The sequence below is a fragment of the Hippocampus guttulatus genome, chromosome 16 (assembly GCF_054856545.1).
Source record: "Hippocampus guttulatus isolate MCC_2025c chromosome 16, RoL_Hgut_1.0, whole genome shotgun sequence".
Taxonomy (NCBI): Eukaryota; Metazoa; Chordata; class Actinopteri; order Syngnathiformes; family Syngnathidae; genus Hippocampus; species Hippocampus guttulatus.
Genome location: NC_141276.1, coordinates 2,170,507 through 2,188,174, shown reverse-complemented (window position 1 = coordinate 2,188,174; position 17,668 = coordinate 2,170,507). Strand labels below are relative to the sequence as shown.

The 17,668-nt window shown below is 44.8% G+C and overlaps 1 protein-coding gene across 4 annotated transcripts; it reads left to right on the top strand.

Annotated features, from left to right (window-relative positions):
• The first annotated feature begins 2,476 nt into the window (after nucleotides 1-2,476).
• tcf20 (transcription factor 20) lies at nucleotides 2,477-16,941 on the top strand. 4 transcript variants are annotated; one of them, XM_086132775.1, is made up of 7 exons: nucleotides 2,477-2,785; nucleotides 2,871-3,028; nucleotides 5,294-13,291; nucleotides 13,465-13,558; nucleotides 13,719-13,768; nucleotides 14,360-14,440; nucleotides 15,480-16,941. In XM_086132775.1, the coding sequence occupies exons 3-6, from the start codon at nucleotides 6,314-6,316 to the stop codon at nucleotides 14,417-14,419; spliced, it is 7,182 nt and encodes a 2,393-aa protein (XP_085988901.1). In that variant the 5' UTR covers nucleotides 2,477-2,785; nucleotides 2,871-3,028; nucleotides 5,294-6,313; the 3' UTR covers nucleotides 14,420-14,440; nucleotides 15,480-16,941. The 4 variants fall into 4 exon arrangements, with proteins under 4 accessions (XP_085988901.1, XP_085988900.1, XP_085988897.1 ...); XM_086132774.1 differs by having other exon boundaries at nucleotides 2,479-2,785; nucleotides 2,871-3,016; nucleotides 14,360-14,415; XM_086132771.1 differs by having other exon boundaries at nucleotides 2,479-2,785; nucleotides 14,360-14,415.
• The last annotated feature ends 727 nt before the right edge of the window (nucleotides 16,942-17,668 follow it).

Genomic DNA, 17,668 nt, shown 5'->3' with positions numbered 1-17,668 from the left:
ATCTGTATTTTGAAACCCCAGAGTTACATCGTAATTGGAGTAATAACAGCGCTCAGATGATGCCACACAGTTGTAAACCCATCCTGCAAAGTACAAACTATGACTGTAGAAATGATTGTGTTCAACTAATACCGCACTGTTTGAGTCTATTTTTGATACATCTTGTGTATTGGCTACCAGATTAGAATTGACGACACAGGGACTCATTGTGCACCTCTACAACAATTACGACCACCCCAAACGAGTTGCATTCTCCGCCGTGTGCTTTGTGGCTGCTCAATAGATGATTTTCTGACCTTGTCTGTGATGGAGCGAGTGTGTGTATCCCAGCAGGCATTTCTGTTGATTGACTAGGCCCGGCTGGCTGACTTTCTACTTCGGCGTTATCAATGCACGGCACATGTCGCCTCTCGGCGCTTTCTTTCAGCTCGCTCGCTCGCACAAGTGCGCAACCGCACGTTGCACGCAATTTGTTTGGTTGCAGAATTCTACCTGAATAGTGGATGCTTGTGAAAATGTGCAGGTGAGCTGCAAATGTCGGTAGCCTAAAAAAAAAAAAAATTATCCACAGTTAAAGCGCTGTGCTGCAGTTGCTATGGCAACTATGATAGAAATAGACGTGTGTCTGCAAGGGAAAGAAATGCATTGAAGTGTTGTTAAGAAGAGAGAATTTAGCCTCGATTGATGTGTTAAGTGACCACGAAAGCTTAATTGTTTTAATCACCTGTTTGATTGTTGTATTTGTGTGTGAGTGCATGTATCTGGAGCGTCCATATGGAGGATGTAGCAAGTTTTGACAGTGTCAGGCAGCAAGACCCCCCCCCCCCCACCACTCCCCAGAGAAACTTAAAAAATAAAAACAATACAATTTTCCCAACTTAACTCAAAAACAATAGTCAATTATATTTTGTGAAGTATCCAGCTCACCCGAGACCCAAATGAAGATAAATGAGCAGATTGTTTTAAAATGTAATAAGATATCCTTTATTTGTCCCACACTGGGGAAATTTACAGCCTCCAGCAGCAAGAATGTGGGTAGAAAGAAGAAAGAAGAAAAAACAAACAAACACCGTTCAATTAAGTGCAATATAAATACAAAATGGATAAATCGCAGTGCTATTTGCAATTGTTTTTCCACATCATTTAATTATTATTATTATTATAGTTGTTATTTTTATTCAGCAGCCTGACAGCAGTCGGTAGGAACGAGCGTCGGTATCTCTCCTTCTTGCAGCGCGGGTGTAACAGTCTCTGGCTGAAGGAGCTACCTAGTGCTGTCAGGGCGGGCTGGAGAGGGTGGGAGGGACTGCCCATCATAGCTTTTAGCTTAGTTAGCATCCTTCTGTTGCCCACCTCCTCCAGAGTGTCAAGGGAGCAGCCCAGGACAGAACTGGCCTTCCTGACCAGTCGCTCCAGTCTCTTTCTGTCCCGGGCTGAGATGCTGCCTGACCAGCAGACAATGCCATAATGGATGGCCGAGGCCACCACTGAGTTATAGAAAGTCTTAAGGAGCGACCCCTGAACCCCAAAAGACCTCAGTTTCCTGAGTAGGAAGAGTCGGCTCTGTCCTTTCCTAATCAGGGTGTCCGTGTTTGTAGACCAGTCCAGTTTGTTGTTCAGAAGACACCATGTATAGTAAGGCGTTTTTAGCCGGAAAAAAACGACCATGTATAGTAAGGCGTTTTTAGCCCGAAAAAAACGACAAAGTATAGCAAGGCGTTTTTAAGCCGAAAAAACGACATAGTATATAGTAAGGCGTTTTTAGGCCGAAAAAAAACGACATAGTATAGTAAGGCGTTTTCAGGCTGAAAAAAACGACATAGTATAGTAAGGCGTTTTTTGCCCGAAAAAAACGACATAGTATAGTAAGGCGTTTTTAGGCCGAAAAAAACGACATAGTATATAGTAAGGCGTTTTTAGCCCGAAAAAAACGACATAGTGTAGTAAGGCGTTTTTAAGCCGAAAAAACTTACTATACTATGTGAGGGAAAAACATAGTATATGTATATATGTCGTTTTCTTTCGGCCTAAAAACGCCTTACTATACTATGTCGTTTTTTTCGGCCTAAAAACGCCTTACTATACTATGTTGTACAGAAAAATATGACTCAAAATATCCGCTACTACCAAAAGTGATCAATGAATATTTTCATATGGGCATTCTTTTGCTGTTAAAAACAGAAAAACAATATTTACGTCATTTTTAACTAAAATACAAGGCCACTCTGCAGTCTTACAGATACTCTGCAAATCTATTTTATGTCTGCCATTGTACACTGGTAACTAATTCACTTTGACTGAAGCTGGGACAAGAACAAAGGGGCTGCGGTGAGGGAAAAAACATCGTCATCATAGATGAGAACAAGACGCCAATATTAGTCCAATGTATATATTTTTCATGGTAGAAATAGGTGAAAATCTGAGCAATAACAAAAGAGATGGAGGGATGTGATGTGGAAGATGAGGGAGGGGGTGCAGGCAAACGTGTGTGTTTTGTGTGCGCGTGTGTCGAGGCGGTCTTTCTGTTGCGAGAAAAAAAACAGTCTCGGTGGGAAAGGAGCATATGATGAAGGTATGTAAATGCACTTAAGGGACGGAAAGTGGCGTCGGGAGGGCTTCGTCAGACCGCACGGAGGCTTCTGTGTTTGATTTTTAGTTGAAGATAGGTGCAGTCACCTCAGCGGTGTGTGAAAAGAGCGAGAGTGGGGGGCGGGTGTGTGTGGACCTCATCGCTGACGGGACCCACAGCCACCCTGATTGTGCCCCGCTCTCTTCATTTCTGGAGGTGAGGACAAAAGGGGAATAAACAGGGGACAAATCAAGAGACGCCCGGGATCCGATTGTCGTGACGCCCCCCCCCCCCTCCCCAGAAATTGGTCGCCGGTGGTCGGGATTTCCTGGACCCAAAACGGCTGAGGGAAAAAGCGGCGTAGCATTCGACTGAGACTGGGGGTTTCCTGCCACAACAGCGGGATTGTCAAAAGGAGCCTTTCACTCTCAACGAGGCCTCGTATTGGTACGTTTTCAGGTATGTATGTGTTGAAGGTGTTAGCTAACGTGCCCCGACCCACGTTAGCTCCTAAAAAACGCCGAGGTGAGTGATGCTAATTATCTCACATCACGTCTCTTGCTCGTTTTCTACCTTTACGCGAGCTAAACCAGTTTTTTTACAGCTCCGCTGAATTGTGAGGGGCGAAACATCTGCATCTCATCACCTCTTTTTTTCGAGCTAAACGCAGCTTTTAGCCTGCCGTGGCTATCGTTGCGTGAACGCTTCTCAAATAACGTGCAAGAGCGTAATAAACCTTAATTAGCTGTCTTGCTAGAATGCTAACCACAGCTAGTAGCTTTGCTAGCTCCCAATTGGCAGTAGATATGAGCTAACGCCAACCTTACAAAGCTAAAAATGCAGCTCGACTAAGCTAATTGGAATGCGTAAAGCCTGCTGTTGGCTATTGCAGCACCGAAACACCAGCATCATGTTTGGTATAAAAGTGGTGCAACAATATAATTCCGTATGCTGTTGCTGACACGATAGCCATGTCTTGCTGACATTACACGGGCTATTTTGTTTAGTTGGTCGTGCTCAAGCGAGCTACTGTGATTAATTAGTTATCAAGATTCAAGGGTGGAGATCAATAGAATCCCTCCAACTGTACAGGGTTTTTTTCCCCCTCTAAATCAGCCTCCAAGACTCCAGTGGCATGCTTTGCAACTGCCTGATACATGCATTTATGTTTGCTTTGGTGTCACTGCTCATTGCTGGATTATTTGTGTTCACTCATGTGCAATCTATTGTTAAGAAAGTCACAGGCAGTTACATTAATACTTTAATTATAATGAAATTCTTTCTGGTGTGCTTTACAAAACGCAATTGCCTAAATGTGTTGAAGGGCAATTAACCATTCTGTCGGTTAAGAAAAAGACAATGCAAGCTTGACACTCAAGGCAATTATGGGCCCTGACCCCATAAAAAAGGGTGCAATCCCTCAAATTGTGAGCCTTTGTAATTAAAAGGAGTGTACACACAATAAAGTTTACATTTAGTGCCACTATAATGAGGCTTGGCTTCATCAAGTTGTTTCAATCCGGCAGTTGCAGTGGTAGTTCATTTATTATGTGACTATGAATGTTACTTAATTTCCAGAGTTACGTGCTCTCACTGCCCCACTTTTGTGTCCACCAAACCTGTTTATCGGTCAAGAGGGAACGCTTTGGCATGCCTTCTTTATTTTCCAACAGCTGTGTCGAAGTCCATAAAGACAACTTGGTTTTCATAAATGTATTGAAAGGCTGAGTATATTTATATTTGTATGTTTTTTTTCATATTTATTTGTTTCATAAAATATTTACAAAGCCTGTATCTAAGCTTATGTTTATAATGCATACACCTTTAGAATCTCTACGCTTAAATAAATTACAATTACAATAGCAATTCCTTGGGAGTAGACAAATAAATATCTACAGTGCCAAGCCCCGCCATACAACCATGGACTAAACAGCCACATTATGATCACTTGCACAATATAACGATACCTACGGCTACGGCTGCATCAAATATTCAGCCTTTTTTTTAAGATATTAATTTTCTGTTTTGGTTGTCACTGAAAGAGGGGTATTCATTTAAAAATGTTTCATTGTCTGGGGAGCTTTTCCTAATATTTTTGACTCTCAAGCGACTAAATGGGGTCAAAATACGGAGCTGCCCGTATTGTTTTGTGTTTTTTGTTATTGTAAAGTGTCCTTGGGTGTCTTAAAAGGCGCTTATAAATAAAATGTATTATTATTAAAATATTAGGCGCAGAGTTCTTCGCCACTGCAAACTTCAGCCACAATATTAAACAAATTGCCTAATTAATAATTCTCTGACAGTGTCTATCAAAACTCACGATTCTTACTTTTTGTAAAGACGTACCATTTGATGGAGCTCTTGCAAATGATCATTGTGCAAGTGGTAATAATGTGCGGCTGGTGGCTGGATGTTGTGCTCCAGTTGTGCTTGTATGTGTTTTTCTTCACTCCTAAGCCAAATTGTTGTCATGTTGTTTATAATTTAAAATAAACGTATACACACTGAAAATATCAATACACAGTAGAAGCATGAATTAGTGACGATTTGTCGTCATCACTTAAAATGGTGGTTGGTGACACCTGCTGCAGGCTATGCAAGTATATAATGTTCGTAGTCTGTCTTGTCTCCATGCATGACTTTGTATGACCACAGAAAGAACTCTATGTCCGATATGGATTTGTGTTACATGCTGACTTAAACATTTGTCTTTTGTTGCTACAGGTTTCTACGTGTCTGGCCAGCTGGAAAATGAATTCATCTGCATGGTGTTGCTGAGGGAAAAACGAGAGCTGGAGTTTGAAAGGATTGAACTGGAAGTGGAATAAATGGATTACCTTCCTTTTGGGAAATACGTTGCTCTGGATTTGGGTAGAATTAAATGATGGCTGACAGACAATAACAAAGGTAAGACGGCTAAATGCTCAAGTACCAGGAGAGCGTCAAGAGGAATCTATGCCCGGAACTAATGAAATAAGAGGGACCAAAGACTGTCCTCGCCCAGATGAATGCATGCAGTGAAAGAGGAAAACAAAACAAAAAACAAACATGATTTGAAATGAGAATGATCAAGAGCTGAAGTGTCACCCTGCATCCAAGAGTGGATGAGAATATCAATGGAGTTCTGGGAGGTGTGTTGTCAAAGTCTGTTTTCAGACCTTTTTGACGCAAATCCTTTGAAACCTTTTTGGTCCACGTCCTGGCAAAATTACACATTTTAACGGAAGAAAAAGACATCTTGTCAAAATTCTGTCTCAATGGAACAAATATTTTTTGCGCCATTGCAATTGTGTCTTTCCATAATCGGGCTCCTGAAAGAGCGATGTTTACAGGAGCTGTTTTGCTACAGCGTCTGCAAGTGAGACTTTTAAAGTTGCCTTACATAGTGATGTGTTAGTCATCCAGGATATCATATTCTTGATGCCAAACCGCAGAGGAATGACGACAAGCTTGAAACCCACCGCGATGTCGGCCTTTGTATGTGGAATCAACCATATACCAATGCCACATTGAAGTGAGAACATTTTTACTCTTTGATATGACTTTGATCTGTTGGGTACTTATAGCATTCAGCTATACATTCCCAGTGCTCCAGTGAATTGAACCAAGCATTTCGTTTTTTTTTAAAAGTTCTGCTGTCTTCTGCATCCATGATTGCCGTTATCAGCCCTTCATTTATACATGGGTGGCATTTCCCACGGACATTAATCTGTGTCGTCTTTCTTTAAGTCGAAAGGGACAAAGATGCAGAATTTTTCCAATAGCCCCACCCCCCATTCTCTGGCCCCCGGCTTTAGCATGAGGGGTGGAGGTGCACCTCCGTATCCCCCCCAAACTGCAGACCCTCAGGTCTCCCCGAGGATGACAGAAGATTATGCGGCAATGCAACAGCAGAGCCTACACAGAGGCCAGCTCCAGTCCAATCAAGCCAGCCCCATGCTCGCTTACAATGCTCGAAACAGAGGCATTGTAGAGGCACCGCCCACACAGGGTAACCTTCACAGCGGCAGTAACAACCCTTACAGGAAGGACACAATGGATTATTATTTTTCATTGGGCGGGAAGGACAAAAACAGAAGAGGCGGCCTGGTCTATGGAACAGGATTTGGTTACCCGAATATTGATGGACACATACCTCCCCAGTACAGACATTCTGGCGCAGGATCTGTATTATCATCTGGCATCATGTCACAATATTCAATAGATTATGGGCCCGGCACTGGATCAGGTGGAGGATCTGGAGCTTTCTCTCCTCATCAATACAGTATGAGTCAGAACGCTGCATTGCAGGCCTTGCCATCTTCTCAGAGCCGCCAACATGGACAAACATTCTCCCCCGTCCACCATGGGCAGCAGCATCGGAGTTATCCGAGCTCTGGGCATCGAATGACCCCTCAATACCCACAATACTCTCCACAGGCTGGAGCGCCCACAGGGTCATCGGGAATGTATAGCCCACCTCCACAGAGATATGCTGATGGCACTGCTAGCACGGGTTTTGATCCCAAAGTCAACAGTTCTCACAGTGTCAACTCAAGTGCAAACTCCGCCTCTGGTTTATCTGCTGCTAACAATATGGGGCCCATCGAGAGTGTTCAGCAGCGTTACCATGCATCAAACTATGCTGGATACATTCCGCAGACGCAAACACTTAATAAGGACGGCACACTGCAGCACTGCAACACACAGCACAATTTAAGTGTGGGCTATGACAACCCTCTTAAGATGCAGCACCAGGGCCCAACTCGCGGCTCTGTATATGCTAAACATCCCCAGGCCTCCACGCCCAGTATGCCTCCTGCAACATCTCAAGAACTCGCCAAATCCCCATTGCATCCTCAACAAAGTCAGATGAACCAAAACCTCAGCCCGATTTCCAACCCGTCCCCAGCTGCCTCTGCAGTACATTCCCCCAGCTGTAGCTCCACCCCTTCCCCTTTGATGGGTGTTTCAGAAACCTACGTGAACCCCTCTATTCCTTCCCACCCGTCATCTACCGTCCACAGCAGCAGTCACGGCCATAGATTAATACAGGCTGCGTCACAGTTAAGTCCAACACCCAACTCAAACAGTAGCATCAGTAGTTGTGGTAGCAGCGGCAGTCACAAAGGTCATAACATCAATACTGCTAGAGTAAACAGTGTGCCACCAACAAGCTGCAACAAAACTGGTCTAGGTTCAGGGCCCGTGCCCCGAGAGGAAGGTCCCTCTCCCTCCGTTTATTCATCTCCCCCAGTTGGGAAAATGCAGGATACAGGAGTAAATAGTCTTAATGCCTTGAGCTCCCAGGTCGCAAATTTACCCAACACCATCCAACACATGCTCCGCACCGACAATGTGCTCTCACAGAAGAAGGGCAAAGATGGTGGGCAGGTGCAACAAGCAACACATGGTGTTCCGCCATTGCCACCGAGGAGTAGAAATGCAAGTGCAGCCTCAAGCAGCGGCACAGTTAAAGATGCAACTGTTGTAGGACTTGCCGAAGGTGCCTGTTTAGAAAGTGCTGCCGATGAAGACTCCTCCTATGTGTCCGCAGAGACCAAGATAGAGCAAGAGGATCACTTGATAGAGGGCGGGCATACGAGATTGAGGCAGACGAGTGGTGCAAGCAGTGCATCTGAACCAATTTTTTATCATCCTCCTCACAGTCAAACCCAGCCACAACCTGGACAAGCATTAAATGCCAAAACCTTCACTTACAAGTCATCACCAAAAGTAATAGTCTCAAAAGGAAATGTTTGCCCCGCTTCTGCATTAGCATCTCCATCTGAGTGTCACTCGTCAGAGGCTGACCCAAATTCACATTCAAAACCTCCAGTTTCCTCATCCACCTCCTGTATTATTACTCCCCCCCAACCAAACCGTGTCTCACATCCTAGTTTACTAAATAATAACTCAAAAGGCGGCCACAAAAAGACTGCAGAAATAATCAAAAACGAACAGATCAAAATCGAACATGAAGATGGGGTTGAGAAAATGGAGAAAGGCAATAGCCAAATACTTCGAGATGGAGAAATCAGCACAAAGCGCGGACAGGACAAAGAAAACATGTTGCATACCGCTTCCGCGGCACATGACGAGAGTGATCAAAAACCCATTTCTGAGGAGCAGCTAAGTGTTGGCGTGATCGTTTCCGCTCGTTCCGAGGGAAGTCAGGTAGAAAAGAGCAAGCAACCCCAAGACCTCTGTTTGAAGGAGAAACCCTCACAATCCTATTTGAAAGAGTCGTCGAGTAATAACGGAGAGGAAGGTATCGACCTAAGTAGATATTCATCTCAGCACCCAAAATCAAATATGGAGCAGGCCCACAATCTCAACCAATTTGGATCACATAAGTATGGCTTTGGAGACTCATCGTATGGCTCTGATTTGTCCCTGGTGAAGAAAGGAAGGACGAGGCCAGCAGCTGCGATGGAATCAATTTCCAGAAACTATCAGCAAACGCATTCCGGTTATGGTCCCGAGCATTCAAAAGAACTGAGTTCTCTCGCCGAGTCATTCGGAAAGAGAGGCCAAGCCATCGGACCAAAAGGGCAAGATGATATTTCTCAAATCCAACAATTCCCGAGCCTTTTACAAGAGGTTCTTCAGGGCTATAATTTAGATAGACGTTATGGAAGACCAGAACAGGCATTTCCTGCACATCTCCAAGTTCAACAACCGTTTCAAACAAGATACGCTTATGGTATGACCGAAAACATGAGGATGATGGAAGGTGGAGCCAGTGACAATTTGGCCCTAATGGGCACTGCTGTAAAGCCCCAACATCCCAATCATCGACTTGGAAGTAAAACCAATTTTGCCACAGGTCTTCAATCCTCCATTAAGACGGATGTTTCCAATCCCAAACTTTTGCAAAATACTGCCAAAAAAGAAGCGGATTTCTCTGAGGATCATCTACCAGCGGCCTCAGACGCACAGCCAATCCAACCGAAACACATCAATTTAGCCGACTATTCTCTTCCGCAAAGAAAAACATTGCCCGCTAAGTCCACTTCATCATCTGCTGTACAGGAGCTGCTTTTGCAAGAGCCCGAGCCACTGAAAGGGTGCACCGGTCAAGGAGAATCTCAGAAATCTGAACGCCGCTCTGTCATCTGTGATGTGTCGCCAAATACACGGAGCACACCAGAGAAGGACAGGGACAGTAACAGAGAGCGAGAGAAGAATCAGAGCGCGGCCTCTGTCATTCAGCAGCCGTTTTCCTCCCCAGCATCAGCCAATGATATGAGTAAAAAGGACCTTTTAGAGAAAAAAGTGGTCAAAATTGAAACGGTAGCCAAAGAGATCGGCCCAAATCCCGATTTTCATGGCAGCGGTGGAACTCTTGACAGTGATATGGAATATTCTTCAAAATCGGCACATTCGTCCATTGTGCTAAATGCTGACCCTTACAGACACCTGCCGCCCCAATCGCTGAGCACAAATCCTTTATCATCACCATCAAGACATCAGTCGTATCTTCATGGTGCGGATTTAGCAACGAGCAATGCCAACAGTTTCCCTGGCTATCGCTTTGGAGACACCAGAGAAAGCAACGTGCCTCACGGCCACTCTCATTTTCCTTCCCACCATCCATACCACAATTTATCGCCGCCGGCTCAAATTACAAACAAGCTTCAAATGTATCCTCACCCTCGCGGGCCTTTCCAGCATTCTCATGAAATAAACGATTGGGTGAAAGCAATGAACAGGTCCGCCAAGGATATGATGATGATTCCAGTTTCTTCCCCAGGAAGACATAAAGTTAGCCACCCAGAGCACAGACAGAGGATGATCCCTCAAGCAGACATTCACAGTGATCACCATGCAAGCAAAACACTGCTGCATCACCAGGGCGGATATTATGACATGAAAATGTGGGAGTCGACAACCCCGGGCAGAGATGGCATTAGAATAGTTGATACCGATTCTTGCTACAGGACACAGGCACTTCCGCCGCCGCCGCCGTCATCTGTTCCTGCAGTTTCACAGGTTCCTCCGAAGGCTCATGGCCCGAACACAGCTGAACTTGAGGAAACCAAACGTCCCTGCTTTCCTCCTTCGTGCAACTCTACTAAACCTCAGACTGACGTAACTCCTGCTCAACCACAGGTGCAGCGTCAAACCAAGTCTGGTGGTCCTGGAGAGACAAATCCTCTTATATTGAGAAGGAGGGTGCGTTCTTTTATCTCTCCTATTCCTGCCAAACGACTAATGCAGGATGCATCTCAGCAGAGGGCTGCCGCAAATTCACACGCTGCTGGAGCGCACGCGGAGTCAAACCATCGCAATGAAGACGAGTCGTCCTCTTCTGATATTCCACATCTCTCTTCCCCTTTGCCTGGCGATAATATCTTTCCCAAATCTGTCTCTCCATTAAGTGGAAGTGCAAAGGCCTTGCCTCCAAAGAAAGGACGCGGTTTGAAACTGGAGGCAATTGTTCAGAAAATATCACCAAGTGTTGCAAAGCCTCCAGGCATCGGTGATGATGGAACAAATCATTACCCGGGCTTTACTAATGCCACAATGCCACCGTTTAGTGCGTCACAGGACCAAGACATGACCCATTTTCCCAGAGTTGCCGGAGGGGATGATGGTTACATTGACGACACTCACTCGTTAAATGACATGATGTCCTTCAGAGGTGTAGATGAGACTGGCCCGTTGCCACTGTCTGGCTACCCGTGTGATCCACAAACCCGCAAGCAAAAAGATTTTGACTTTGGCTTAGGAGGTGCCGTGGTATCAGCATCCGGTGACAAGGAGGACTTTGCACTGCTCGGGCCTTTACCCCCTCCTCCACCCCTCCCTCGCCCGGTTCAAGGTTCTCCTCCTCCATCTTCATCTGCCCTGTCAGACATTCAGCATTTCACCAATACTTACCAGCAGCTTGAGACAAGAAGAGGAGAGCAGTCCGCTGCCAACCTTCTTCGACAGAAACTTCAAGAATCTGGCATGGGGTTTGATGACTATGCTGGTAGTGACTACTACGGCGCGACCTCACCACATCATAGCCAGTCTCAAGGACATGTTCTGAGCAGACATCAGATGTCCTCTCCTCGGCCAAATCTGTCCATACAAGATTGTAAGGCTTCAGATAGCTCTGTGCCTAAAGGCTATTTTCCATCTGGCAAGAAGAAGGGCAGGCCGGTTGGAAGTGTGAATAAACAAAAGCGTCTCCCAACCCAAGCCCAAACACCGATCCAGTCTCAAGCCCCAGCTCAAACCATGAATGAGAATTCTTCTCAACCGCCACCGACTCCCGCTGCAGCCGCCCTTACGGTACCGGACATAGTCCAAACTGCAGCCAGCACAGCCACCTGCATCTTGGAAAACAAAAGCACTCCTCCTCTGACGCCGCCCACTTTAACCCAGATGGTAAAAGTGGATGTTGAGAGTCCATTGAGTCAGCCTGAGATTGAAGTGAAACCTGCGAGACGGCGGCGCAAAGTTTTGAAAGATGAAGGCGGCTCACCGGAAAGAAGAGGCCGTCAAAGAATAAGGAGAGCAGGGGCAGCGCCATCACAATCGGCGGCTAAAGATAGCCCAGAAATGCTGCTGGGGGCAAAAGGAGCCAACAGCATCAATAGAGCATTCCTGGATCCAAATCTCAAAGGCCTGTTTGTGCCACACATTCACGTGGAGAACAAAATACCCGAGATTGGGTCGGTGTGCACCATTGTAAATGCTGAGGACGACAAGTTAAAAGGCGAGCGTAGTGCAAATGGAGGGAAAACGGGTGTCGGCGCTATTGATTCTCTGCCAACCTCAACTCTTTACTCACAGTCATCAAAGAGAGAATCAGAGCTGAGGGAGACGGACCAGGTGGAGACGACACTTCAGGCGGGAAAAGCGCTTCCTTCTTCTGGCTATGTTGTTTCCGGACCTGCTGTTACAGAAACTAAACACTCTGGGCGTCAGCTGTGCTGTCTGTGTCAAAAATGGGCCAATTACAAGCACCTCGGAGATCTTTATGGACCATACTATCCTGCAGAATATGCTGCCAAGCTCCCCAAAAACCAGCCCCAGCTTCGACAATGTCACACCACCACAGGCGCGACCAAAACGGCACCAAACCCACAAATCGGCTCAAACGCTTTGGACACTTTGCAGAACTTGCAAAAACAACATGTTCCGTTCTCCAGACCCGTGGCTACAACTAACTGCACCGTAAACTTGGATTTAAATCTTAAATCTCTTTCCGCCACAGTAAGAGCTCCTCCCTTAACTTTTAGAGAGGACGTGATTGGCGAGTCCAGCGCCATTGCCTCTTCTTATACCGCCAATAAAATGCCATCTTTATCCTGGGACGTGAACTTTGATATCATACCTATTCCAGAGCTAAAAAGAGAGCCGGACTTTGACACGTCGCAGCAGCAGCAGCAGCAGCAGCTGCAGCTGCCAAAACAGCCACAGGAGCAGCCAGCAGAGGAAGCCCAGCAACGACCGCAACACCGAAAGCTGACCTCACATCCACGTTTTAAACGGAGGCACAAATCGAGCGAGGACTCCCCCAGAATGGTGCCGTCCAACAGTAAGGCCTCTCTGCCCTTTCAACCTCCGCCGCCGGCTCTGGACTCCCTGGGACCGTTGGCGCAACTTGCCCAGTTGCCTCAGATGCCCATGGACCCGGAGGAGTTGTGGGTTCATGAAGGATGCATCGTGTGGACCAGTGGAGTATATCTTGTCAATGGGAGGCTGTACGGCCTGCAGGAGGCACTAGATGGTGCCAGAGAAACAGTAAGTAGATCTGTGTCATCTGTTGCAATTTTTGTTTTCAAGTGAATGTCCCAGTGAATTATTATTTTTATTATCATATTTTTTTCTGTATCCGTTTCGAAGGGAGCTGCTGAGTTAAGTGGCTGCTGTGTCATGTCCTGATTGCCCGTGTACATTTCTGCTTTGTGTCCTAGAGCTGTTCATACTGTGAGATGGTTGGCTCCACCCTGGGCTGCTACAGTAAAGGCTGTATCCGTCGATATCACTATCTTTGTGCCATCGAAACAGGTGAGCCAAATTTTTCTGAATGGTTATAACGTATCAGTGGTTCTTTTTGGTAATGTTGTCACTTTCCAGAATAATACCTGGTATTCTTAATAGATGGGTTTTGGAAGGCCGATCTGTTATTTATTTTAACACCCCCCCCCCCCCCTCTTCCTCCTTCCAGATTGTTCTCTCAATGAAGATAACTTCTCATTGCGGTGTCCAAAGCACAAGGTAAAGTAGCAAGGTCGTTTTTCATATTTCTCAGACAAGGGCTATGCAGTATGGACAGGATTTTATATCAGAATTTGTAAGTCCCGATCATGATATATGCCCCGATATTGTATTTTTACATAAAATGACACAAAATTAATAGAAATATTCTCATCTTTTCTCTATGTATTTATATAACCCTATTTAAATAGAAAATACAATCAGTAAAAGGTAAATCAAAGATAAAGTACAAATATGCAGTGGACAATCGCCATTCCAAATATTTGCAAGTAGAACCAACGCAGTTGTGCAAAGAATTGAAATAAATACAGTTAAGTACTTCAAATATTGTTCAAGTACTGTTTCACCAGTAATGCTAATAGAAGAACCTTTTCAGAGGTGGAGCGCTCTGATATGAAATGCAAGCTTTTCAATAACTTTTTAGCTTTTTGGTGAAGGGATAAAAAGCTGGCCAACTCTTTCCGGCTTGAGACGAGGGACCGTTTAAAGTAAAATCATGTAAACACCATTGTGTTATGACACAGAAAAGTTTTTTATATCATACATTATTATTTCATACGATCGCTTATTGGTCAACCGTTCCCTCTGCAGGTAACCCAGAACTTCCGGCCCACCAAATCCATGTACCTGGAGCAGTCTGAGAGAGGGTGAGACTTATTCCGCCTGGAAGCGGTAAATTTACTCACGTTTCATTTTTTATCTTATCCAGTCGAAACGGGGACTCTGGTCTAAACCATTTGATGATTTTCTCCATTTTTCCCTCTTATTTGGTTTCTTTCCACATGTAGAATGAAATGAAAGCAAACCGTAAGTACCTTGAAATAAATGGCGCTCTGCCATCGGTCAGCAACAGGCACAAAAATCCATCCAACCAGTTTTTGCACTGCTTGGCCTCATTTGGGTAGCCGTGCGCTGAAATCTACCGGCCACCACCGGTCTCGAGACGAGGAATAAAATAGGTAGGCTGTGTCAGGAAGGGAATAAAACAGTCAAAGGTCAGCAAACAATACGCGCAGGATCTCTTCGGCAAACTCTTTTCATTTTGAGCCGTACCACCTCGCAGTGGTCCACACTGTCATCAAGCGCTGTGTTGAAAACAAACGAGTTTGATGAATACGGTCTCAAGGTTGCCGGTCTCAACGGCGTCGGTGCGAAGCTACGAATAACGGTTGCCGAGGCAGCCGGCACCCCACCGCTGTTCTTTTTGTCTCGATTTTATCCACGGCTGATCCAGGGCTATAACTAGTTCATCAAGGTACCACCATTTTTTGGTTTTGTTTTTTTTTTTGCAAATTCATTTTGTAACGTATTCCCAAAAAGCTGCGACACGACATGTTTACCACCGGTGTTACATCACATTACTTCTCAAATCAGTGCAGGAATTAGCGAATTGTTGAAATTTTCTCGGTGGAATTCTTTCTTAGTCTTCCTTGAAGTGCAACTTCAGTCGCTCAACAGACCGAGGTCCGAGTTGTTGGTTTTTGCTCTTCATAACATTTTCAGGTCGCATTTGCACTCTATGACTACGCAGCCACTCTGTTTTCACGCGCGCAGAATACGGCTGGGCATTGTGTTGTTCAATAGATTGAAATTGTAAATCATCGTATTCTGTTTTTATACACCCTCACGTTCATTGGAATTGGGGTTTGTAGGACCATGAATGCACAGTGTGCGATGTTTGTATCCCAATGTGTTTTCTCTTTGTGCGCAGGTTTGGACAAGAGGTCGGCTCAGAGATGCGACTCGGCGTGAAGATGACTTGCGCAGGGCCGAGCACCAAAAGGGAATGTACAATTTCACCAGGAATCTGAATCATTTCCATTCAAGACATTACAGAAAAGAGGCCGCTATTATTGCTCTTTGACTTCAAAGCAGAAAAAGACCCAAACATGCAGATTAGACGAACAAAGCGGGAGGAAAAAGACCGTAAAAAGAAAACACTGAGATCGAAGTGGAATCGAGTGACAGGGGAACAAAGGAACGTTTCAGTCAAGAACAAAAGAAGCAAATTTCTTCTCTGGGCTCACTTTGATTTTCTTGAAACACCCCCTAAGTGTTCAATTCTTGCTCATCATCACCTATTTTAACATTTACCTTTTTTTTAGTCTGGATATTCTTTTGATTGTTTTAAAGGAGGCTTGTTGGGAGAAAACAGGATGTCAACCTGAGAAAAGAGTGATTGGGAGGCTCTCTCGCAAATAGTATTTTATCTCATGATATCAAAATGAAGTCATATTTTAGCCCTCATTATTATTTTTGTATCCTCATCAGTATTTACCCGTATTGATAAAATGGATGTATTTCACTTTATATTTCGTCAAAACGTTAATTGTCTGCATTTTTCCCCTCCCTTCTTTCTTTCGTTCCTGGAGAGAGAGAGAGAGAGAGAGAGAGGAGCCAAATTGATGTCCTGGAATGTCAGGGTCAAGTTTGCCACAAAGACATTTATTGCCTTGGAGAACGGACATTTGTTGCCTTTCAATGGAGTGTAAGTGTGTGTGTGTGAGTGTGAGCGAATGGGTAAGAGAAAGAAAGTGCTATACCATTCTGGTCCTTTTTGAAAAGTGTTCTTATTTTTCATCATGAGCTTTTTACGGTACAGCGAGTATTCCTGAAAAATCAGATGGACACAGTCTTATTTTTGGAGCACAAATGTTCCTCACGTGCGCGGAGAAGGTCAAGCCATGGACCAACGTCCAGGTTATCTTTGACCATGCGGAGCGGACTAAGATCGAAGATGAAGGACATTGAGCGGTGCCCAGCATTGCGCAAGCGCGTGGTGGGCACTACGTAGGAATTGTGACGAGCGGGCGTCAGTCACGCCTTCGGTAACACTTTGAGGAATAAGACAACACGAGTATTGAGGATGTTGTGGACGGCTGCGATTGGCCACTTGGCCGCACAGGCCAACGGGGACCAAGCTTCACTAAGTAGTTTTCCAGCGCTGGCACAGCGGGAGATCCAAAATCCATTCAAAAGAGACATTGCCATCCGATTTCAAACTGTAAGTTGTACATGGTGTTGTCTTGATCATTTTTTATTGTTATTCTTGTACGAGGGAAAAAAAAAAAGAATCAAGCTAGAAGACAGCAGTAACACTATCAGAACCATGTTGTATCACAAAAGTTGTCAATATGTATATGAATTATGAATACACTTGTTAAATGCTTCAACTATGCTCTTTTTTTCCTGGAACATATTTTATTCTATTCTGGGTAAATATTCGCGCACAATCGGTCAAGTGTTATTTTTTAAATACTTTGAAAGGGGTGGCAGAATCTCTGGATGTGCTGAGCTTCTGCTTCCGCCCCAGTGTTGTATTGAGCCCAACATTGCCCGCCGCTCTTCGTGGATGTGTCTTAACTTGCCATCGCTTTGTTCATTAGAACGGAAAATAGTTGTCACTGACTGAACAGCGCCTCTGCAGGTTGCAGCCGAGTAGTGCACGGCGTTTTGCTTCAAAACCCGACAAATCCACAGGTAACTCTGCACAGAATTACGAATGATTAAGAAACCAATAAATAGATTATACCACCCCTGATAAAATGATCACTTTCCTTTTTTTTTTTTTTCTTGTAGCTTATTCTCAAGTTCATTCTTGGCAGCTTTAGCCCAGGCCTTTTTCACGACACGGTGCAATGACATGCACGTTTTTCTTTATTTACAGCTAGAGCTTCTGGAACTTGAAGAAAAGGAGCCCAAATAGTTGAGCTAAATATAATCCTTAAAAAAAAAAAAAAAAAAGGAAGTAACTCAATGGAAAAGTTTCCCCACAGTTTAGCTCCATTTTGTTAAGTGTGTTACTGAAAGTGTAGCCTTCCCTCAAATGATTGAAAAAAATGTATCATTAAGGAATGCATTCTTTTTTTGGCAGCTGTGGGTTAAGTGCGGTGATTTTCA